This window comes from Archocentrus centrarchus, chromosome 19 (genome assembly GCF_007364275.1).
Source record: "Archocentrus centrarchus isolate MPI-CPG fArcCen1 chromosome 19, fArcCen1, whole genome shotgun sequence".
Lineage (NCBI taxonomy): Eukaryota > Metazoa > Chordata > Actinopteri > Cichliformes > Cichlidae > Archocentrus > Archocentrus centrarchus.
This window is the reverse complement of record NC_044364.1, coordinates 25,999,748-26,023,570: the sequence shown is the minus strand read 5'-3', so window position 1 is coordinate 26,023,570 and position 23,823 is coordinate 25,999,748. Positions and strand designations below refer to the sequence as shown.

The window sequence follows — 23,823 nt, the reverse complement described above, 5'->3', positions numbered from 1 at the left end:
CAAATATCTTGAACCTAAAGTAACGAGCTTATATAAGGGTAGAAAGTACAGATATTTGTGTAAAAATGTAGGGAGTTAAAAAAAACACTTAAGTAAAGTACAGGTACCTGAAAATTCTACTTAATTGTACTTACTTAGTATTTATATTTTATTTCTTCCACCCTCTGATGACACATCTGTAAAGCGGTTGTGAATATTTTTTTTTCCTCTAATGGTTAAAATCACATTTGTGAAGAAGTTTATAAAGTCATTGCTTGCTAAGGTTAAAGGAATACTTGGCACAACTGAACACATTTATAGCAAAGTTTAACAGTAGCCTTAGTGCCACCTAGTGGCAAAAGGAAATAACATGCTTCAACATGCTCCCTGGTGTTGTGGGGTTTGCCGTGAAACAGGAGGCTGTTCCTGACTGGGTAGGAAATCTTAAAAAGTCATTAAACTTGGCACATACCGCTAGCGTGCGGTTTGGAACACTAGCATATTAGTGGGTCTGGCAAACTGGGTCCATAACCTACAAAATTTTAGTGAAGCAGTCCCAGTGCTTTTCATCTACATGTATAAAATTTACGATGCAATTTTGACAGCATTCGTATTTTAACAAATTGGGCAACATTGTCCCTTCCTCACTGCTAATGGCTGGTGCCAACATATTATGTCCAACTAACAGATCTGTCCCTATCATTTGATGGGGTGACAATGATATTAGCAATAATATCAGCGACACCCCCCACATTTGGCTTATTTTGTCCTGTCTTTTGTATATTGCATTTTTTCATTCTCCTTCATTCTAGTCCTTGTCTATGTATTTTTTTTTCTTTAAAAAAGTAAATCTGGCCTTTTCTTCCACAACATAATTTCAGAGTTATGGTTATTTTTTAGTCTTTGTATCACCTACTTGAGCAGGTGCTTGTCCAGTGTTGGTGATGGTGTGAAAGCACTGAGGCAGCAGGCCAGCAGCAACCAGCCCCTCAGGCTGTGCTGCTCCTCCTTCAGGCCCCAGGAATGATAAGCCAGCTGGGCCAGGATCTCATCTCTCAAGGCTGGCTGGCTCTGGCCCTTCTCCACTATGTAATTGCCTAATACCTGCTCCTGCCAACTGCCCAGGTCTGACTCCCCTGTAAAACGCAAAATCTGCAGACAGGAATATATAACCAAAAAATGAAATTCATGACAAAAGATGAAATGTAATGTCTTTAATTCCACATAGACTCTAACATTTCTATATACCAGTTTGTAAATCTCCAAAGCAGTTCTGGCATCTTCAGGTTCCAGAGGTGTAAGCGGTCTCTGGAGGGCGTATCCCTGAGGTTGGCACCATGTATCCTGAGGGGAACACATCATGAATGATTCTCAGAAAGGAATACAAGCAATAAATGTAGCTTCTTTTTTTTTCTTCAATCCTTGCATACGGGAATGTGCGTTTTTATACACTAAATATTTTACAGAATTTTAAATGTGTGCTAAAAATGATTTGTCAATTTGTCTAATATTTGAAATAACTTCATGAACCTGGAAGTTTGCTGATTGTTTTATTGTCCAAAACCTTTTCAAATATGAAGCATCAGTTTTTTGAAATAGGTGCCATTGTCTAAATATCCACGAGATGTTCTATGTATTTATAAAAATTTCCATCTGCATTTGTAAACAATGAATGGCACATGAAGGATGTTTTTAACTGAATATCAGGATATGCTGGCCCTGAAAAATTGCCTGTTGCCCCCAGAGCCTAAGTCAGCAGACAGGTTCTGAGATTGAGGTGATGGTTGTGACATGAAATGATTGTAGGTCAATATAATGTTTTCTGAACTGATGTCAGAAAACTCATATTTTATTCACCTTTAATATGGACTTAGCATAGCGCGAGAATGGGTATCTGTCGATATCTAGAGGCAGAGCGAGCTTATGTTCCGCCTTCACCTGTGGAGGCGAGACCTCTGTGACCCCTGATACATGCTTCCGCCCTGTTGGAAAGAGGCAGAAACACATTCACGAGCTTCGCTGGATAAAGAGATCCAAAAAAAAATTGTCATTACTGTTCTATGATTATGTTCACATTGCAATCTCATCAGTTAAATTCTACAGTTTTAATGAATTTTTATAAATGTAACCTGCTGTGCTGTGGAGTCTAGCAGACAGCTCAGCAGGGATCTCTAACATCCCCACATCCTGAAAGGAAAGAAAAATGCCACACAATGGTTATTACAGAATGAAATTTACAAAAAAAGAAGTACATGGATTGTTCATTTTATTCCCTCACCATCCCTGGAGCAACAGACTTTGTCCGTGTCACGGCTTTCACTTTGTGCCTCTCTAGAAATTCCTGAAATTGACACATACAGACACTGTCAGTTCGTCCGTCATCTCTGTCACAGAGAGATCAGTCAGAGCTATTCTTGGATACATGTTCTGTTATATACTCTTGCCGCACCCAGAGTCCTATTGCTCCTCCTTGTACCAAAGGCCACGCAGTTCCAAGAGTCCATTAAGTTAAATTTTTATCAGGAAGTTTACAGTTTAGTAGTCATTACAACAGCGTCACTCTGATATGATTGTAGTTATGACACAAACCAACTCATATGTCTGACTTTCCCAGTGTTTATAGATTTGTTTGCACATTTTTATATAATATCCCAGCTATTTATCCTGCTGTTCCTCTAAAACTGGTTACAACTGAATGCCCAACAGTGAACTTTTGTGCTAACAGCCTAACAGATCAAACATGGGTGTGTATATGTATTCATGCAGCATATATCAAATATTGTCAAATAGTCAAATAAAATAAATTGGAAGAATGTTTTTTTTCCAACACACAAGCAGTCCAGCCCTGAGGATTTGCTATGGGTACATTATGATTGACATCACTGTGGCTTTGTAAAATACAATATTTGATTGATCAGACAGACAAATAAATTCTCCTCCTCACAGCAAAGAAGGTTCTGAGTAGTAATCTGCTGTTGTGTGAGGAGTTAGCAGAAAAGTGCAGTTCTTCACTTTTCAAACAGATTTTGGCGTAAAGGGACATTTTTTTCCTAGACATCTTTTCAAAGACCTAAGAAAACATCCAATAGAGTCAATTTTTGCTGAGTGGGAACCATGTGGTTTTTAAAATATTTAAGAGAATCTTGAGCACCCAAAGAAAAGTAACTTAGACACTGGAGAAAATGCAGATGGAGGAACTATGACAGTTTCTAACAGTAGTTTACTGTGCTACTCCAATGTACGTAGAATATTACAACAGAATAGATTGTTACACCATTTACTGAGATATTTACTCAGTAATATACTTATACTGACCACTACAGATCCTGATGTTGACTGGAGGGCCTAAATGTTAACAAAATACTGTGCTGCTAAGTTTAGGTTCCATGTTTGTCTCTTATTCATTTTCAGTGGCTAACTGTGAAATCCAGAACTGAATTTAAACTCATCCAAACTTTTGACTGGTACTGTAATAGAACAATATTATCTCAGTGGAGCACTTTTCTCTAGTCTTACCTGTCATTCAATGGGATGTCAAGTACAGGACTGAGGAGAAGTACAATGAGTACAATGAGAGGCGGAGCCTTCAGCTATGAGTTTGGCTTCAAGAGACAGGTTGTCCTTCAAACTCACATTTTTGTTGAATTTTATAGTTCAGTTACCTGATTCTTGTTCATTGGAGCAATGTGTCTATGTGCATCTCTTAATACATGTATATAGTGCCTTTCTACTCAGCTGAAAACTCAAGAGTGCTTTAGCACTACTTAAAACAATATAAACATACAGTGACATAACCTACTGAGAAATATAAGTTCATATCTTTCTGATACATTACTTTAATTAAAATGTTTATTTCTTTACCCAACTGAAGACAGCACTAGGGTCATTTAGTGTCAGGACAGTCACTTAACAAGTGAGCTTAATCCAACTACAGCAAGAAAACAAAGCTCCTTCGATGACCAAAAAATACAGCAGAATTCCACTTAAATTATGTGTTATTGTGCTTCATATGCCACCACACAAAAATATTCAAAAGACTCTGGATTACACAGGTATTTGTACAGGTGTTAATTAGAATCAGGCAGCTGATAATCTCTGTCTCTCTTCCACAGCATGTCTTTTTTTCTCTCCCCTCAGCCCAACCGGTCTCAGCAGATGACCCCCCCTCCCTGAGCCTGGTTCTGCTGGAGGTTTCTTCCTGTTAAAGGGAGTTTTTTCCTTCCCACTGTCACCAAGTGCTGCTTATAGGGGGTCGTTTTGACTGTTGGATTTTCTCTGTATTATTGTAGGGTCTTTACCCACAATACAAAGCGCCTTGAGGCGACTGTTTGTTGTGATTTGGCGCTATATAAATAAAATTGAATTGAATTGAATTGAATTGATAGGAGTACCATCAGAGCATTTGTTAAATTTTCACATAATTACCACAAAATGACACCACAATTTTAATGGGAAGAAATTTGAATGTGGAAATTGAGAATAATAAAAGAACAAAGACTAAGAATAAAAACATATATGGACAAGCTACTTATAAATGCATTACAGTAAGTATTAAATCATGGAAGTAATTAGGCTTGAATAACTGACAAACAGCCTGTAGCCTAATTATGACAGCTCCACTGTTCATAGTCCAAGCCTCATAGAACAATAAACATGAGAGTACTATGACAGAAACCAAGGGCTGACCAAATTTTATATATATATATATATATATATATATATATATAAAACCTTACTGTTATTCTAGGCAAGAAAAGAAACAAGAGATGAACTAAGGAAAGAAACAGCTGAGAGAAGTGTCTCGGCACGGTTTGGAAACCTGATACAGGGAGTTGACCTGTGATCTCAATTTTCCTTGCACAAACTATGCCTCAAGGAAACAAAAATGCTGATTACAATTTATCTGATCTGATGAACCAGGTTAAAGAAAAAGAAAAAAGGCCTACCTGTCAGAGCTACGAAGCATGAAGTCTGAGAGACAGGTTTCAGAAGGCGGAAGGAGAGATGCAGTGCTGCTTCGAATTTCACTGAGAGGGTTTGAAGTCCAAGACCAGAGAGTGGCTAAAGTGTAAGCAGGGTGTGGTAGTGCACATGTGACAAGGCTATGACAAGATAAGAAAGCTAGTCAAAGGAAAGGAAAGGTATAAAATTTTATGAGGAAAATATTGCTAAGCTGAAATGCATAAGACAATAAACACACCCAGTCCAACCCAGTAAAGGCACAGCACGTATTGTAAGCCATTAATTTGCAATTTAATTATTCCCCTTTTCATAAATACCCTATAATAAATATACCAAAAATCAAAAAGCCACATAAACAATGTAAATATTTGTAAACCCAAGTCTGCATGAAATAATGTAGGAAAACAAAGAGTACACCTCCACACAATGAAGGTGCATGGGATATAATTTGGTCAACAATTATTGAAAAATCCCATTGAAACAATAAACCCAAATACATTTGGGAGGAAGAGGTGAAGTTAGCATGACACAAGAGTCATAAAAGCCATATTAATTGGGCAAATGCCGAGAAGGAATTACACAGTTTCTTTCTAGAAACTAAACCGTTTATGTTCCTCAAACAGAAAATATTAAAATTTAGTTCTGCACTGCACAAACATGCTGGCCACTTGAGGCTGGCTCCAAAAGTGACCGGGTTTACAGCCCTGATAACAGTTTAGTATCTATGGATCATCTCCCCCATCATAACAACTGTACATGGATGGATACTTATAAGGCATAAAGTCAGCTGCTCAGCTCAGTTAAATGTTTCACTGAACTAATACAACTATACAGGCAGTACAAAATCATGAAAAAAGGGAACCAAAATCATATTTTGACCCAAAATATGGATATCAGGGTGGTATTGCTGAAAGGCCAGTTTCATCTCACATACTGTTAAAAGAATGACAATTGCATGACAAATTAAGCAGATTAAAGATCTGGATTTGATTCCAAGTACTCAACTTGTATTTGGGAGCTATTCATTGGAACTGAATATATGAGGTACAAAGAGATTGATGAAAGTGAGTTGGGCTAACAATAGAATAAAATAAAATAAAATAAAAATATTTTGGGTACTCCGGTTTCCTCCCACAGTAAAAAGGCATGCACTTACTGAGGTCAGGTTAATTGGTGATTTTAAATTGCCCATAAGTGTGAATGTGAGTGTGAATGGTTTTCTCTCTGTGTTGGCACTGCGACAGGCTGGCAACCTGTGCAGGGTGTACCCTGTGTCAGCTGGGATAGGCCCCCTGAAAAACTGCAAATGATGTAATTAAACTACTAGCAAAATAGCAGTAGCACTTTGTGTAATGTTTTATAACATCTAGTCAAAGGAAGCGGTTAGTAAATAGTGGGATAGTAGGAAGACAAAGGAAAGGCTTATACTGAGTAGTGTATGAGTATGGACACAAAGGAAGGCATTACAGACATGTATTGATTGGCTAGGCAGAGACATGAACCTGTAAAGGATGTGTAGCAGGTTAGGGTGATTAACGACAGAGATGGAAATGTGCTAATGAATGAAGAAAGAGTGTTTGTCATGTCCTGGGCCGGTGGCCCAGCTGTGACAGTGTTGTTACCAGTTTGGCTCAAGCTGGCAACAAACAAATGTGAGTCCACACCCAGCAGAGTCTACTGTTTCCAATTTAATGAACAAACTATAAAGTAACATGTAGAAAGTGTCAGACCTTGGGGATGTAAAGTGCTAAGCAAAAAGACCAGAACCAAAAAACCTAAAATAACAGCATGAGGGTGGTGAGGTAGATGCTGCTGCAAAGAGAAAGAAGGAGTAACCGGAAGGAACGGTAAGAGCAGGCTTTATGGCCTTGGCCACTTACACCTCAGGTGCAACCACTTCCCTAATGAACCACCCCAGCTCCTGCCATAAAGACAGAAGGAATAACGGAAAGCACAAAGGGTGGGCTGTCACAGTGTTGAAAAAAGAAAATGAGAATGAATGGAGGCTGGATAGAGGAATGTTAGTAAATCAGGAAGTACCAAAGATTAATAAGGTGGAAATGAGAACGGCTATGAAGAGGCTGAAGAGTGGAAAGGCCATACCTCCATCCCTCTGGAAGTATGGAGAAAGCAGTGGCCTTTTTGACCAGATTAGCACAATCTTGGAGAGTGAGAAGATGACTGAGGAATGGAGAAGTGTACTGGCAACCAATTTTCAAAAACAAGGGTGATGTGCAGAATAGTAGTAGAGGGATAAAGTTAACAACCTATACTATGAAGATATGGGAACGAGTTATTGAAGCTAGGTTAAGAAGAGAAATGATGATCATTGAGCAGCAGTCTGGCTTCATGCCAAGAAATGCAATATCTGCTATGAGAGTTGACGGAGAAATATAGAGAAGGTCAGAAGGAGTTGCACTGTGTCTTTGTGGGTCTAGGGAAAGCGATAGGTTGTATTATTGTATTATTTGTATTATTGGCACTGCACCCTACACCACCTCCCACAGCATACTCTGTCTTTGTGTGTATATTATATATTTAGTGTATATATTTAGTTATATTTTACATTATATTTTGACTATATTAAGTTAATTCTTTAATTTTATCTTAGTGTATGTTTTGGAGTATATTTTGATTATATTTGTAAACTATTCTATGTATATCTTTCATCTTCATGCTATTGTGTAAGAGCAGTTAGAGAGTAAGAGAGGTGAGAGGTAAGAGAGTCAAAGCCTTTCACTGTTAATTGTACCTTGTATGATTATATATGTGACAAATAAACTTTGATGTGATTTGGGTACCAAAAGAGGAACTGTGGTGGTGTATGAAGGAGTCAGGACTGACAGAGAAGTCCATCCATCCATCCATCCATCCATTCTCTTCCGCTTATCCGGGGCTGGGTCATGGGGGCAGGAGCCTAAGCAGAGAAGCCCAGGCTTCCCTCTGCCCAGCCACCTCCTCCCGCTCATCCGGGATGACCCCAAGGCGTTCCCAGGCCAGCCGAGAGATATAATCTCTCCAGCGTGTCCTGGGTCTACCACCCCGTAGACTCAAGTATGTGAGGAAAATGAGCCTAAGTCATCAAAAGAATTGCAATATCTAGTCTTACCCCTAGCATTCTATAAAGAGATAAAATTAATATTGAGCAAAACTGATTTCAACTTATTGGTGCAGCCTTCCACAACAGTAACAGTTTGTCTTGTGTCCCCTTGGGAAAATTAATTGCCCACTCCTGCAATAGAGCATACTTTTCAGTTACTGAAAACAAAACTGAAGACACAGAGAACCACATATGATCAGCAACTAAAATCAGATAGCTTGTCCAGTTACCTTTGAGCTTCTGAAAATGGGGGACTATGAATAAAAATGTAATTGCTAAACAGTTAATGCAATACTTTTGGTAAACCCCTTGAATTAATGCTGGAAAGTCTGCACTTCGAGCTCATCTAGACTGGTTGTTTTAAAATCCAGTTGTGCTGTATAGACACAAAATTATAATGAATGTCAGTGATACACCACCTCATCCAGCTCACATCCTCCAGAATTCACAAGTTGTTGCCCTTGAAATGACAAACCTTGACCTTGAGTTCATTTAGGGTGAAGACCTTTTTGGTGATTATTGATTAAAGTCTGACAAGACTGTAAAGGAGGATTGATTCTTGTGAATTATGGATGGATGGTCACCATGGCAAGGTGAGCTAAAAAAAGAACTGTGCCATTATCCAAATACTTATGGGCTTTACTGTTACACTGCTAGAATTTTGTGAGAATTAATTGGAACAACAGATTACGGCACAATAAATTTAGAATGCATGAGGCTACCAAGAAACTCAGGCATGGACTTTGCAGTCAGGATCTTTCTCTTTCTGTCTCTCACTCTCACTCTCACTCTCACACACACATACACACACACACACACACACACACACACACAAGTGTGTTTTGCTATCTTTGTGGGGAATTTCCATTGACTTCCATTCATTTCTACAGCCTAAACCTTACCTTTACCCTTTTCCTAACCCTAACCATCACATACCTAACCCTAACCCTAACCTAAACTCAATTCATACCTTAGCCCTAACTCTGACCCCTGACCCAAAAACAGGGTTTCCCCTTGTGGGGACAAGGTTCCAGTCCCCACAAGGAGCAATTGGTCCCCGCAACGTAGTACTGTATATGTCAGGAAAATTGTCCCCACAAGGTATTATAAACATACGCACACACACACACACACACACACACACACACACACACACACACACACACACACACACACACACACACACACACACACTCTCTCTCTCTCTCTCTCTCTCTCTCTCTCTCTCTCTCGTATATATACCTTTCTCCAATGGTGCCTCTTAATGGTGTTCCTGGTTATTAGCATCAAAGCCCAGAACTGGTTGAAGGACTGCTTCAGACGCTTGTAGTACTTCCTAAATTTAGGAAAAGAACAGCAGCACAAAAGTGCTTAAATTTTTACATTAAAAAGCAATATTCTGAAATCATTTTAAGAAATACACCCTTTCACTTCCACTGTAGAGTGTCTTCACTGGTTTTCTGTTGTGTGGGAAGTGTATCCAGATAAACAACAAAACTGAGATCCTAGAGTTGAATGCGGTGGTGAACTTTTTTCTGTTTTGTGTTGTGGCATGGTTTTTATATAGATCATGCCAACACCGTGGAAACTGTTTTCTCTGACCTTAAATCTATAACTTTTAACTCACTTGCATTTTCTTTAATCTGTGGTACTTAGAACTGCAGAATCTTTCTGTAGAGAGTCTGGCCCTTCCAAACTCATTTTGCACTTGCCTACAATATTTTCTCTGCTGTTTACAATCTGGATGTTCAAGAGATCATTGCTTCTTTTAATGTGTCCTGTACTTATGTCTTGGTTTATCTGCTCTGTTCAGAATGAGACACCCTAGGTTTAAAACTCAGCCCTGCTGAAAGAATCTGTTAGGGCTGTCAGGAAAGAATGTAGGAGAGCTGAGTGCAGATGGAGGAAGGATAAGCTCCAAATGTCATTAGAAATTTTTTAGTCTTGCCTGGTTAGATTTCAAGATCTGCAAAGGTGGCATGTTTTTAGACTATATTTGAAAAAAAACACAACACAACATAAAAACCATGGTTTTCGAATACAATAAACTCCATTTTAGCTCCATTTTGCCTTCCGATTGTGCAATTCCCTCAATTGTGACTACCTTCCCTCTCTTTGTTACCATCTGACTACAGTTTCCAGTCTGAATGACATTCCAATGTTATTGCTGTAGATCCTAGTGGTGTGGATCAGTGAATCGATAACTTGTTCACTCCTGGCATGCAGCTTGATGTCATCCATGTGCAGGAGGTGGCAGATGGTTACTCCATTCCGCAGTCTATATCCGTAGCCAGTCTTGTTGATGATCTGGCTGAGGGGTTTGAGGCCAATGCAGAACAGCAGTGGGAACAAAGCATCTCCTTGGTAAATCCTACACTTGATGGTGACTTATACAACTGGCTTGAAGTTGGCCTCATTGAGTACTTGATGAAGGGTCCTGTTGATCTTGTACAATTCTAGGCATTCCAGGATTCATGTGTGCCGTATTGAGACTTTCTTGTAATCAATACAGGCAGTGCACAGGTTGGTCAGTCTAGTCTAACAGTTTTGAGTGACTGCTCTTTTAGCTGGTGTTTTGCTTCCCTGGTATCTCTGCCAATTCTTTTCTGGGCCCTGCTCATGTATGATTCCATGTGCCTGCTTATCTTAGCTGCTATGATGCCTGACAGGAGTTTCCATGTTGTACTGAGGCAGGTTATTGGCTGGCAGTTGGACGGGACCGGTCCCTTCTGGGGGTCCTTGGGGATCAGGACCCTCTGGCCTTCAGTCAGTCATTCTGGGGCTGCTTTCCCACCAACAGGGTTCCGGAGCCCGTGCCGTAATTTGAACCGTTAGGCGGGTTTTCCACCGGCGAAACACTCGGTGCTCGGCCGAAAAACGGGTTCAATTCCGGCCCCACAAACTAGCTGGTCTGGAACCAGGAACGCGTGCCAAAAGCGGCAGAAGGGCGTGACTCTGCCGTCTCAACATTAAGTTTTCTACCATATTACATGTGTATTACATGAGAAAAGCGAAGCGATTTTCAAGGCTGTGAATTAGGTTGGGCTCTAAGGCTGAACTTGCTGCTTTGTATCAGTTCATATCACAGATAAAAGGACACAAAGTGCGTACTTGTCGTCTTGCTCTAATCGCTGTCTGTGTTTACCTCTGTGCTGCACACAGATGCTGCAGTAGTTTGGTTTGGACCCTAAAACGTATTTGCAGCACAAGAAAGGAGAGCGTGTTCTCCCACGTTTGTGCACTTCGGCTTCCGTGTCCAGACGAGGACCCGCCCATGCTCATAAGTAAAGGAGCACTTCACAGAAACGCGGTGGGAACGCAGGCCCGTTCTTAATCGTTTCGCCGGTTCCTTGGGATCGGCACGGGAACTTGCTCCGGCTCCGGAACCTCGGCGGTGGGAAAGTAGCATGGGTGTGTCTTAGCCTCTACCAGCCGGTTCATTTGTACTGCCAGGTGCTCATGGAGTGCAGTTAGCATCTTTAGCCAGCAGGTGTGTATCATATCAGGGCCTGGTGCTGTCCAGCTCTTCATATGTGAGACTCTTTTTTGGATGTCTGTCACTGTGATGGTTACTGGAGCCTGTTCAGGGAGGGTCCACTAGCCAGTGAGCATTGGTTGGATCCTTCTCCCTCATGCTCTACCAGTATTGCTATCCAGCCCTTGTGGGGGTGCTGTTCTCATATTGTTCCCCTACCACTGAGAGTACACCTTGGATGGTTCAGTGGAGAACATCTGATCTATTCTCCTGTCTTCTAACTCTCGTATACCTCTTTAGGTGGTTAGCCAAGGCTGTGAGTCTTTGCCTGACAGTGTCCAAGTCCTCAGGTATGAAAAGCTTGGTGTACTTCCGTCACACTCAGCCTGCTACAACTCCATATAAAGCATCTTGAGGTATCTGTTGTTGTACATTAATAAAATATATAAATAAAATGAATTTAAATAAATTTTTTTCTTACTTTCTAAAAGTCATTATCTTGTTTTCTTTCTGTCTTCTTTATTTTTTTCGGTCTACCATTTCTTCTTTCTATTTAGGTATTTTCTATATCATGTCATCAGAGAGCCTCTCTAATCCCCCTAAGGGACTATATTAGAAAGCCAAATGTCACAGATCGTATTTCTCCTCCCCCTCTGTGTACCTGGCCTGGTGTCCTCGGATGTGGCTCTGGATGACAATAGCTTTCTCTTTGAAGAACTTGAAGTTCTTCCTGCAGAGGAAACCCCTTATGTTCCTCTGGATGGTGATAGCAGCCCATGTCTGAGTGCTGTTCCACATTTCTTCCAGGTGCTGGTACAGAGGCTCCTTAAGGAACACCTGACACATAATATAGACACATGCTATATACAGTAAATAAAAATTGGATGTAAATGGCAAGTTGAGTGACAGTTTGTCACCTTGGTGAGTCCCAATTGATACTGTCCTTCCTCAGCTCCCACCATTTCCAGCAGAGCCACTGTCAGATCTCTGTGTGACATCTCATTCAACCGCTGGGCCATCAGAACTCCATACCTGGATCAGGAAGACATGATACTTTTTAAGACCTTTAAGCACCTTGTCTAACATTTGTGCACACACTCATACTGTTATTAATCCATAGGGGGCAATTTGGGGTTGAGTTTGTTGCCCAAGGATACTTTGACATGTAGACTGGGGGGAGCCAGAGAGCAAACCACCAAACGTTTAAATGGTAGATGACCCACTCTACCCCCTGAGCCACAACCGCTCCAGAACAGAACAAACTAAACATGATTTAAATATCCATCCATTTTCTTCCACTTATCAGGGGCCAGGTCGCAGGGACAGCACCCTAAGCAGAGAAGCCTAGAGTTCCCTCTCCCCAGCCACCTCCACCAGCTCATCCAGAGGGACCCCAAGGTGTTCCCAGGCCAGCCAAGAGATATAATCTCTCCAGCTTGTCCTGGGTCTGCCCCGTGGCCTCCTCCTGGTAGGACCTGCCTGGAACACGTCACCTAAGAGGCAGCCAGGAGGCATCCTAGTCAGATGCCCAAGCCACTTCAACTGGCTCCTTTTGATGTGGAGGAGCAGGGGCTCTACTTTGAGCCCTCCCGAATGGCTGCAATTCTCACCTTATCTCTAAGGGAGAGGCAAACCACCCTTCGGAGGAAGCTCATTTCTGCCGCTTGTATTCGTGATCTTATTCTTTCGGTAACTACCCAAAGCTCATGACCATAGGTGAGGGTAGGTACATAGATCAACCGGTAAATTGACAGCTTCACGTTTACACTCAGCTCTCTCTTCACCACAACAGACCGGTGCAGCCCCAATCCATCTGTCAATCTCCCGTTCCCTTCTCCCATCACTCATGAGCAAGACCCCAAGATACTTAAACTCCTCCATCTGGGGGAGCAACTTGTCCCTGAGCTGGAGTGGGCACTCCACCCTTTTCTGGCAGAGGACCATGGCCTCAGATTTAGAGGGGCTGTTTCTCATGCCAGACACTTCACACTCAGCTGCGAACCATTCCACTGTAAGCTGGAGGCCACCACCTGATGAAGCCAACAGGACCACATCATCTGCAAAGAGCAGAGATGAGATTCTGAGGCCACCAAAGAAGAAGCCATCTACCACATGGCTATGCCTAGAAATTCTGTCCATAAAAATTATGAATTGTGACAAAGGGCAGCCCTGGTGGAGTCCAACACTCACAGGAAACGAGTCCAACTTATTGCCAGCTATGAGGACCAAGTTCTCGCTGTGGTTGCACAGGGACTGAATGGCCCACAACAATGGGCCAGACACCCCACGCTCCTGCAGGACCTCCCCCAGGATACCCCGAGGGATGCAGTCATTTGCCTTCTCCAAGTCCACAAAGCACATGTAGACTGGTTGGGCAAACTCCCATGCACACTCGAATATTCTTGAGAGGATAAAGAGCTGGTCCAGCATTCCGCAACCACATTGTTCCTCTTGAATCCAAGGATCAACTAATGGATGGATCCTCCTTTCCAGCACCTTGGCATAGACTTTACAGGGGAGGTTGAGAAGTGTGATCCCCTGAAAGTTGTAGCACACCCTCAGGTCTCCCTTCTTAAAGATGGAGACCACCACCCCGGTATGCCAATCCAGTGGCACCACCCTAGATCTCCATGCGAAATCTCGTCCACCCCAGGGGCCCTGCCACCAAGGAGTTGTTTAACCACCTCAGTGACCTCACCCCCCAGTGATGGCAAGTTATCCCCAGACTCTGTTTACACTACAGAAGGCGTGTCAGTGGGATTAAGGAGGTCCTCGAAGTATTCCTTCCACCGCTTGACTATAGCCTCAGTTAACAGCACTCCACCCGCACTATAAACCGTGTGAGTGGAGCACTGCTTTCCCCTTCTGAGTCACCTGACGGTTTTCCAGAATCGCTTCGTTGCCCTCTGAAAGTCTTTTTCCATGGCCTCACCGAACTCCTCCCACAGTTTCCACTTGGCCTGACGGTACCCGTCAGCTGCCTCTGGAGTCCCACAGGCTAACCAATCCAAATAGGACTCCTTCTTCAGCTTGATGGCTCCCTTCACCTCAGACGACCACCATCTGGTTTAGGGATTACCACCACGACAGGCACCAACCACCTTGCAGCCACAAGTCTGAGCAGCAGCCTCAATAATGGAGGTCTGGAACATGGTCCATTCAGACTCAATGTCCTCAGCCTCCCTTGGAATGCTGTCGAAGTTCTGCCAGAGGTTAGAGTTGAAGATCTCACGGACTGGGGCTTCTGCCAGGTGTTTCCAGCACACCCTCACAATACTTTTAGGTGCACCATGTATGTCCAGCATCCTCCCCTACCACCTGATCCAACTCACCACCAGGTGTTGATCAGTTGACAGCTCAGTGCCTCTCTTCACCCGAGTGTCCAGAAGATACAGCCGCAGATCTGGTGATACGATTACAAAATTGATCATCGACCTGCAACTTTGGGTGTCCTGGTGCCACAGACATCCTCGTGTTTGAACATAGTGTTCATTATGGACAGAAGTCCAATAACAAATCACCATTCGGGTTCAGATTGGGCAGGCTGTTCCTCCCAATCATGCCCCTCCAGGTTTCCCTGTCTCACTGAGGGCAACTCCAGACTGGAACAGAGTCCAGCTTCTCTTCAGGAGTCTGGTTCCAGAGCCCAAGCCATGCATTGAGGTGAGCCCAGCTATATCTACCCGGTATCTCTCAACCTCACGCACTAGCTCAGACTCCTTCCCCACCAGAGAGGTGACATTCCACGTCCCAATAGCCAGTCTCGGTAGCTGGGGATCAGTCCGTCAGGGCCTCTCCCCTTGGCCACTAGATTTAAATATTGCCACCAGTCTTGTCTTGATTGTTGATGTCAGCACCTTACAGATGATTACATTTTATACTTAACTGCACTCTAAAGTTATTATGATTAACTAAATCTGAACAAAAATTTAATGTCTTTAGTTTTAGTCTTTGACAAATAGCTCAAATCTGTCTGTACAAGAAGCTTAAGGACACACTGATACATCCATTTATTACAATGTTTCTCAAACTTTTTTTGGCATGCCAGATTTCAGAAACCGAAAAACATTCACAATCCAGACCTCACCTCACAATTTATTTTGTTTGCTGACTTTTACAACAAAAAATACAGACTATACAATGTAGTCAGTCTTCTTAAATTTACTAAATTGTTTTTCATCTGGTTGTTCACACTACTGTTTTATTGAAATTGGAACACCCACTCTGCACTTTTTTTTTAGCTTAAAATTCATACACTGAAAAAAAAAGAAAAACCCACACTGAAAGCTCGAACTATTCTATTGATAAGAAAAATGTAAAAAACAAACAAACAAAAGAATGTATAACGCATTTATCTGGCTTGAGCCAAAGTGTTCTGTATTTTGCCACATTAGATCAACTATGTGAATCATTTTAGCCCTCTGATTGGGGGACAGCGAGAAGCAACTAGTAACAATTTTTTAGCAATGAACCCAGCACTTTATGTATGTTTGCAGCACCTTGCAATAAAATAGGAGTACTGAATCCTTATAGGAAAACCCTCTTTCCGTATGTAGATGGTCTCCAGCAACCCCGCATGCCTCAGTTGTGCTGACACATAGTCCACATCAAAGATCCCAGGAAGCTGAGAAAGGACAGGTGAGATCCAAGATGTGGTTATACATTGTCATGCAAATAAAAATCTACAATTTCATTAATGAATGTCTTGATACTACTTCAGAGATTTTTCACCACTGCACCAGTGTTTCATTCTGATTTCTGAACCTAAAGATGAATCTTTCTACAAAACAAAAAAGAATCAGAATTCTAAAAGTTGGCTCCCGTTATTGGATTTCATTTAATGCATTTATTTTATTCCAGATTTTGAAATTCAGTTACATACTATAATAAGTTCCCCACTGTGAATTGCCACCTGGAGGTGTTTGTGTGTCCCAGTGATTCCAGGGGCTATGTTGTCTGAGGGCTTTTGCCCTCTAGTAGGGCAAATCGGTCCTGGGTGATGGGCCAGATGAAGAGCGATTCAGATGATCCTTATGGAAAAAAGACCAAATGAACAGCTTACCCCGTCTGGGATAGGGTTACCAAGGCCCAACCTTGGAGGCAGGCCTGGGGAGGCCCTTGTGGAGCAGTACCTGGCTATCGAGGCCGGCCATTTGAATGTCATCTCTCTGATGGGTAAGGAGCCTGAGCTAATGTGTGAGGTTGAGATATACTTCCTAGATATAGTTGGGCTTAGCTCAGTGCAAGGCCTGGGTTCTGGAACCAATCTCCTGGAGAGGGGCTTAACTCTGGAATCTGGAGTTGCACTTGGTGAAAGGCAGCAGGCTGGGGTGGGAATCTTTCTATCTCCTTGGCTTGCTGCCTGTTTTCACCAGTGGACGAGAGTGTCAGAGAATGGATCCTAACCGTTGTTTGTGCTTATGGCCCGAATGACAGTTCAGAGTACCCAGCCTTCTTGGAATCGTTGGGTAGGGTGCGCCATCCAGTGATTTCCTCATCCTATTGGGAGACTTCAGTGCTCACATGGGCAATAACAGGGAGATGTGGAGGAGCGTGATTAGAAGAAACAGCCTGCCTGATCTGAATCTGAGTGGAGGTCTGTTATTGGACTTCCGTGCAAACCACAGTTTGTCTCTAACGAACACCAAGTTTGAACATAAGGATGTCCAAACATCTATCTGGGACCAGGACACCCTAGGTCACAGGTCAATGATTGATTTTGTAATTATATCATCAGATCTGAACCTGTATGTTCTGGGCACTCGGGTGAAGAGAATAGCTGAGCTGTTAACTTAGTTGGATCAGGTGGCAGGGGAGGATTCTGTTCCTGTCTGATCTGTCATTGCCCATGTGAAAGTCTCCCAGCAGGATGATTGAGTCACCCTTGAGCACCCTGCCCAGTGACTCCAAGAAGGGTGGCTACTCTGAACTGTCATTTGACCCATAAGCGCAAACAGTCAGGATCCATTACCCAGCCTGAAGGCGCAGGGAAGCAAGCCTCTTGTCTACCAGTGAAAACGCTGACATATGGGCAGCAAGCTGGGGGGATACAAGGGCAACTCCAGACTGGAACAGAGTCTAGCCCATCTCAAGGAGACTGGTTCCAGAGCCCAGGCCATGTGTTGAGGTGAGCCTATATCTAGCTGGTATCTCTCAACCTCACGCTTTAGCTCAGGCTCAATTTCCCATCAGAGAGGTGACATTCCATGTCCCAATAGCAGGGGATTGGCCTGCCAGGGCCTCTGCTCTTGGCCAACACCCAACACACATTGCAACTGACCCCTATGAAGCCTCCTGCAGGTGGTGGGCCTACAGGAGGGTGGCCCCATGTCTCCTCTTCGGGTTGCACTTGGCCGGACATCAAGGGATAATGCCCAAACACCAGATGCTCTCCCTCATGTTCCATCCTCAGGCCTGGCAACAGTATGGGGCCCCGGTAACCCTATCCCGGGCAGGGAAAACAGTTCCCTTGGTGAATCTTCCATAAAGATCATTGGAATTGCTCTTTGTCTGGCCCCTCACCCAGGATCAATTTACCTTGGGAGACCCTACCAGGGGGCCAAGCCCACAGACAACAAAGCTCCTGGGATCAATGGGGCACACAAACCCTCCACCACGATAAGATGGTGATACACAGAGAAGAATTATTTGGGCAAATTAATCGCATTAACATGCTCCAAATCTCATGAAATTTTATTGGTTTTGGTCACAGGTGTTCCAGAATAGCTCTGTATCACCACCTGTAAAGTTGCAAAAGACAAACCTCACTGCTGTGTTTCATGTACAGGTATGAAACTGAGTACACTTATGTAACATGTCAAGATGCACAAAAAGGTTCTCTTGGATTGATGCCCTATAAGCAACAGGAAGTCCACCATTTTGAATTAAACATATGACTTTTGGTGCAGTTTTTTGTGAATTCCACCCCTTGTACTTTTTCAAACTGCTCCTAGGATTTTCAGGGGATCGACTTCATATTTGGTCAGCCTAAACTAGAGACCTGAGTAAATTTAAATTGTGAGACTTTTTAGTTTTTGTTGGAAGGCATTTACCATGGCACCATGGCGAATTTTGATCATTCGCCATGAAATTTCAATCGGCTCTCAGTCACATATACATTCATATGACATTATTGAATGTTTTTCACAGTGTCACCAAGTGGGAACAGAAAAAGTCATGTTTTACACTTTGAGGTACAGCTTCAAACTTACTTATCAGAGCCACCTCAAATTTGGTTAGGAAAGCCTTAAAGATTTGGTGTTTTCATCATAGGGTCTGACCCTGGTGGCATGGCCAATTTTGATGCTTTGCTAAGAAGCATAAAATTGCTGTAACTCAAACACACACTGTCTGATCTGCACCAAACTTGAGTGGTTTAATAAGAGTCCCGCCCTGAACACACTGATATGCCAATCATCAGAAATTGTTACAGTGCCACCTAGTGGGAACTGGTAATATCATTTTTATACTTTCATCTACTGCTCCTCCCAGTTTTACTCCATCCACCTCAAAAGTACTCAGAGTACTCAGAGATTTAATCTCAATCAACTGAATTTAGAAATACCTACATGGGTATCAGAACTTCTAAACCTCTGTACCCCAAAATTGTTATCAAAATTATATAAATTATTACTAAAAACCGATGATTCAGTCTCCCTCCCAATTGTAAAATGGGAGTGTGATCTTTCTATCAGCCCGGATCAAATCTTCTGGACAGAAATATGCTTAAATATCTTCAAAATGACTGTTACGTCTGTAAGGGTATTGTGTGTGGGTGTGTCTGTTATATGCTAATTTGTCTGTGCAGGTGCTCGGGTTCGATTGGTGCGGTGTGCTCCCGCCTGCTGACGGTTGGCTGCGATAGAGGGACACGCCCTACTTAGGAGGCTGGAGGGACCACGCGGACCCGAGAGCATCATTTGTGTCCCCAAGCGTTCAACCAGCCACCATACTAAACATATGTTCTGTTCCAGAGTGGGTAGGGGTGAGCCGCCAGTTTGTTTCTTCAGTTTTCTCCTGTGTTGTTATAGGTAGGGAGGTAAGCAAGTGTCATTTGTTTTGTTTCTTTTTGGTTTAGGTTAGACGCCGGATCACGGTAGTTTTTAGTTCCCGTTTTGTTTATTGTTTTGGCCTGGGCTCACCCTGATGTGAATCGCTCTGTGTATCTGTCTGTGAACCAATAAAGCTTTGTGTATATATATTTGCATAGACGGTTGTTGTGTGGCTGCTTGGGTCTTGGGGGGCGAATGGTGTTCTCAGTCATGTTGCGCTCCGGGCCCCTAGACGGGTCGTAACATGAATTGGGGGCTCGTCCTCTGTTTTTTCGCTTGGGTTTTGTGTGTTGTTTGGGTGGTTGTGGTTTTTTCTTGTGCTGTGGGGGGGGGGTGTTATGGAGTTTTCTCTAGATGATTTTGTTACTGCTCCGTCATGGGATAAGCTGGAGAATTGTAGGAAAGCGGATTTGTTAATTATCGCCAATTGTTATGACATTGCTGTGTCTTACAGTGCCCGTAAAGCGGATGTGATGGCAGCTCTGGGTGCAGGGTTGGTGGACAAAGGCGTGCTTCCTTTGCAGGTAGTGGTTGCCAAGCAACCAGAGGAGGCTGGTGCGGGGGTTGACCCGCAGGCTGTCCCAGAGGTTGTTGGCGCGCCTACGGCTGGGTTGGAGCCGAGTGCGGGGTTAGGTCCTCCTTCGGGTATGTCCACAGAAGATCTGCGTTTAACTTTGCGGTTAAAGGAACTTGATATACAGGCGATGCATCTCCGCATCAGGGCTTTAGAGCTTGAGCGGAATGGTCCGCCGGTGGCTTCTACTCCTGTCTCCCTTCACCCGCACTCCACTGCTCCTGCAGCATTTGACATTGCTAAACACATAAAATTAGTTCCTCCATTTCGTGAGGCAGAAGTCGACTCATACTTTAATGTTTTTGAGCGTGTGGCGGCCGCGCTGAGCTGGCCCGAGGAGTGTTGGCCACTGCTGTTACAGTGTAAACTTGTTGGTAAAGCACAGGAAGTGTGTACTAGCCTGTCTATTGAGGATAGTCTTAACTACGACATTATTAAAAAGACTGTGTTGCAGGCCTATGAACTTGTTCCTGAGGCGTATCGCCAGAAATTTAGGAGCTGTGAGAAGTCTGAAGGCCAGACATTTGTGGAATTTGCACGGGAGAAGAGTCGGCTGTTTGAGCGTTGGTGTCAGGCTAGCAAAGTGAAAGATTTTGATGATCTTAAAGAGCTCATTCTGTTGGAGGAATTTAAGAAGTGCTTGCCGGAGCAGGTGGCTGTTTACCTGAATGAACAAAAGGTGACACTGCTCACCAAGGCAGCTGTCTTGGCTGATGAGTTCACGTTAACTCATAAAACCGTATTTTCCACTGCTCTCTCCCGCGGTGCGAAAACGGGTTCAGAGAAGAAAGTGAGATTGTTCGTGTCTGGTCAAAATCGCAGGACTGTGGGTGGTGATAACCGTGAGTGTTATTACTGTCATGAAACAGGGCACTTAATTGCTAGGTGCCCTGTGCTTAGACAAAAAGAACAGCGGAAGAGTCAGAAGTCCCCCATGTCTGTTGGTTTAATCTCCCCGCTGCCTGAGATGCTCTCACCTCATGAGTTGCGACCTAGCTGTGGGGTGGAACCTGGTTTTGAACAGTTCATCACCAAAGGTTATGTATCTAGGACTGGGGAGGGGAAAGAGATGGTGCCGGTCACTATTCTTAGGGATACTGGGGCTCATCAATCTTTTATGTTGGACTCTGTGTTGCCACTGTCTGATGAGACTGCATGTATGTCAGATGTGCTGGTATGGGGAATCGAAATGAGTGTTATCCGTGTGCCGTTACACATGGTGTACTTACATTCGCCTTTAGTAACCGGCCGTGTTAAAGTCGCAGTGAGGTCCCGATTGCCTGCTGAGGGGGTTACGTTTATTTTGGGGAACGATTTAGCTGGTGGACGTGTTTTTCCCACCCCAGAAGTGATTGATGTGCCTGTAGCGTCAAGCTGCAGTTCAGACGCATCAGTGTTGGATGCATCAAGTGTGTTCCCCGCTTGTGCTGTTACTCGTGCGCAGTCGCGTAAATTTTCTGATGTTGTTGGCTGTGCTGACACGTTTATGGCTGCGTTAGATGAAAGTCTCTTGCCTGCTCCAGTGACTCCTGCTGAGGGGAGTACACCCGCGGTTCAGGGTGACATGCTGGAAAAGGGACCTGAGTTGAGCTTAGAGCTAAATAGGGATTTGTTAGCAGATGCTCAAAAAAACGATTCATCTCTAAGTGTGTACATGACCTCTGCTGCAGCCTCTGGCGAAGAGAGATGCCCCGTTTACTTCTTCCTACAGGATGGAGTCCTCATGAGGAAATGGTCCCCTGACTCCAGTGGCCTGCACAGTATCACCCAGGTGGTGGTACCGCAACCCTATCGGTTACAGGTACTTAGTTTGGCTCATGATTCTGGTATGGCCGGGCATCTTGGTATTAAGAAAACCTACCACCGTGTGTTGCGTAGTTTCTTTTGGCCTGGGTTAAAATCTGATGTGCTGAAGTATTGCCGCTCGTGTCACGTATGTCAGATGGCGGGTAAACCAAACCAGACTATCCCACAGGCACCTTTACACCCTATTCCAGTGATAGGAGAACCTTTCGAGAGAATCATTCTGGATTGCGTGGGCCCACTGCCAAAATCCAAAGCCGGTCACCAATACCTTCTTACAGTAATGTGTGCTGCCACAAGATTTCCTGAAGCTTTTCCCCTGCGATCTCTAAAAGCAAAAACCGTTGTGAAGGCCCTTACTACATTCTTTTCTACGTTTGGGCTACCACACGTTGTTCAAACGGACCAAGGTACGAATTTTATGTCCAAGCTGTTTGTACAGGTTCTGAAGGAGTTGGGAATTAAGCATATAACCTCCAGCCCATACCACCCGGAGTCACAGGGTGCTTTAGAGAGATTTCATCAGACTCTGAAAATGATGCTGCGGAAATTTTGTCTTGACACTGGTAGAGATTGGGACGAGGGTTTGCCCTTGCTGTTGTCTGCCATGAGAGAAACCACACAAGAGTCTTTAGGATTTAGTCCCGCTGATCTTGTGTTTGGTCACGTGGTACGTGGACCTCTGCGTCTCCTTAGAGAAAAGTGGTTGTCGGAGACTCCTCAAGCCCAACATAACGTGTTGGACTATGTTAGTAACTTTAGGGAGAAGCTCCACCATGCCTGCCAGTTAGCGCAGGAGAATTTAGCTCATGCCCAACATAAGATGAAGGTTCGTTATGACAAGAAATGTGTTACCAGGGATTTCCAGCCTGGTGAAATGGTGTTAGTGTTGCTGCCCTTATCAGGATCCAGCTTACAAGCGCAGTTTGCAGGTCCATATCACGTGGAGCGAAAGATCAGTGACACAGACTACGTGATCCACACTCCAGATAGAGGAAAGAAAACCAGAGTTTGCCACGTTAACATGTTGAAACGCTATATCTCGAGAGACAGCTCTGCTGCCCCAGTCCCTGTGTGTTCTGTGTCTTCCTACAGACCTTCTGATGATGGTTTGACCGGGAGAGAGGATGTGAGAGTGGGTCGGCTAACAAACTCTGAGGTGCTGAATAATCTTGAGTCATTCCTGGCTGACCTTTCTGCCCCTGCTAAAGCTGACATTCTTGCCCTCATAGAGAGCCACTTGTTGCTTTTCTCTGACCATCCCCAACAAACATCTGTGCTATGTCACGATATTGATGTGCAGGGTCACCCACCAATCAAGCAACACGCGTATCGCATTAACTCTGCTAAGCGTACGATCATGCAGCAGGAGGTAGAATATTTGGTCAAACACGGACTGGCAATTCCCAGTGCTAGTGCTTGGAGTTCTCCCTGTGTTCTGGTTCCAAAACCTGACGACACCTCTCGTTTTTGTAATGATTATCGCAAAGTGAATGCGATCACAAAACCGGACTCTTTTCCTCTTCCGAGGATGGATGACTGTATCGATCGGGTTGGTGCAGCCCAATACGTAACTAAACTTGACCTGTTAAAAGGTTATTGGCAAGTGCCGCTGACTCCACGAGCCTCAGATATTTCTGCTTTTGTGACCCCCGATCATTTTTTACAGTACACAGTAATGCCGTTTGGGCTGCGGAACGCACCTGCTACGTTTCAGCGCTTAATGGATAAAGTACTGGCCGGAGTTTGTGGTTGTGAGGCGTACTTGGATGATGTTGTGGTTTATTCATCTACTTGGTCTGACCATTTAGAAACCCTAACCCTTGTGTTTAATCGTCTTCAGGAAGCCTCACTCACATTAAACTTGGCTAAATGTGAA

General features: G+C 43.7%; 1 protein-coding gene across 1 annotated transcript in view; it reads right to left on the bottom strand.

Moving 5' to 3' along the window:
• The window catches only part of myo15b (myosin XVB), a 142,673-nt gene that overhangs the window by 65,436 nt on the left and 53,414 nt on the right, over positions 1-23,823 (bottom strand). Inside the window, exons 20-29 of the mRNA XM_030755367.1 lie at positions 20,020-20,167; positions 16,016-16,140; positions 12,434-12,548; positions 12,178-12,353; positions 9,284-9,377; positions 2,258-2,320; positions 2,109-2,166; positions 1,837-1,961; positions 1,228-1,323; positions 896-1,131 (exon numbers count right to left, since the gene is read on the bottom strand). Of these exons, the coding sequence (XP_030611227.1) occupies positions 896-1,131; positions 1,228-1,323; positions 1,837-1,961; positions 2,109-2,166; positions 2,258-2,320; positions 9,284-9,377; positions 12,178-12,353; positions 12,434-12,548; positions 16,016-16,140; positions 20,020-20,167 (1,236 nt within the window). The remainder of the gene's footprint in view (positions 1-895; positions 1,132-1,227; positions 1,324-1,836; positions 1,962-2,108; positions 2,167-2,257; positions 2,321-9,283; positions 9,378-12,177; positions 12,354-12,433; positions 12,549-16,015; positions 16,141-20,019; positions 20,168-23,823) is intronic.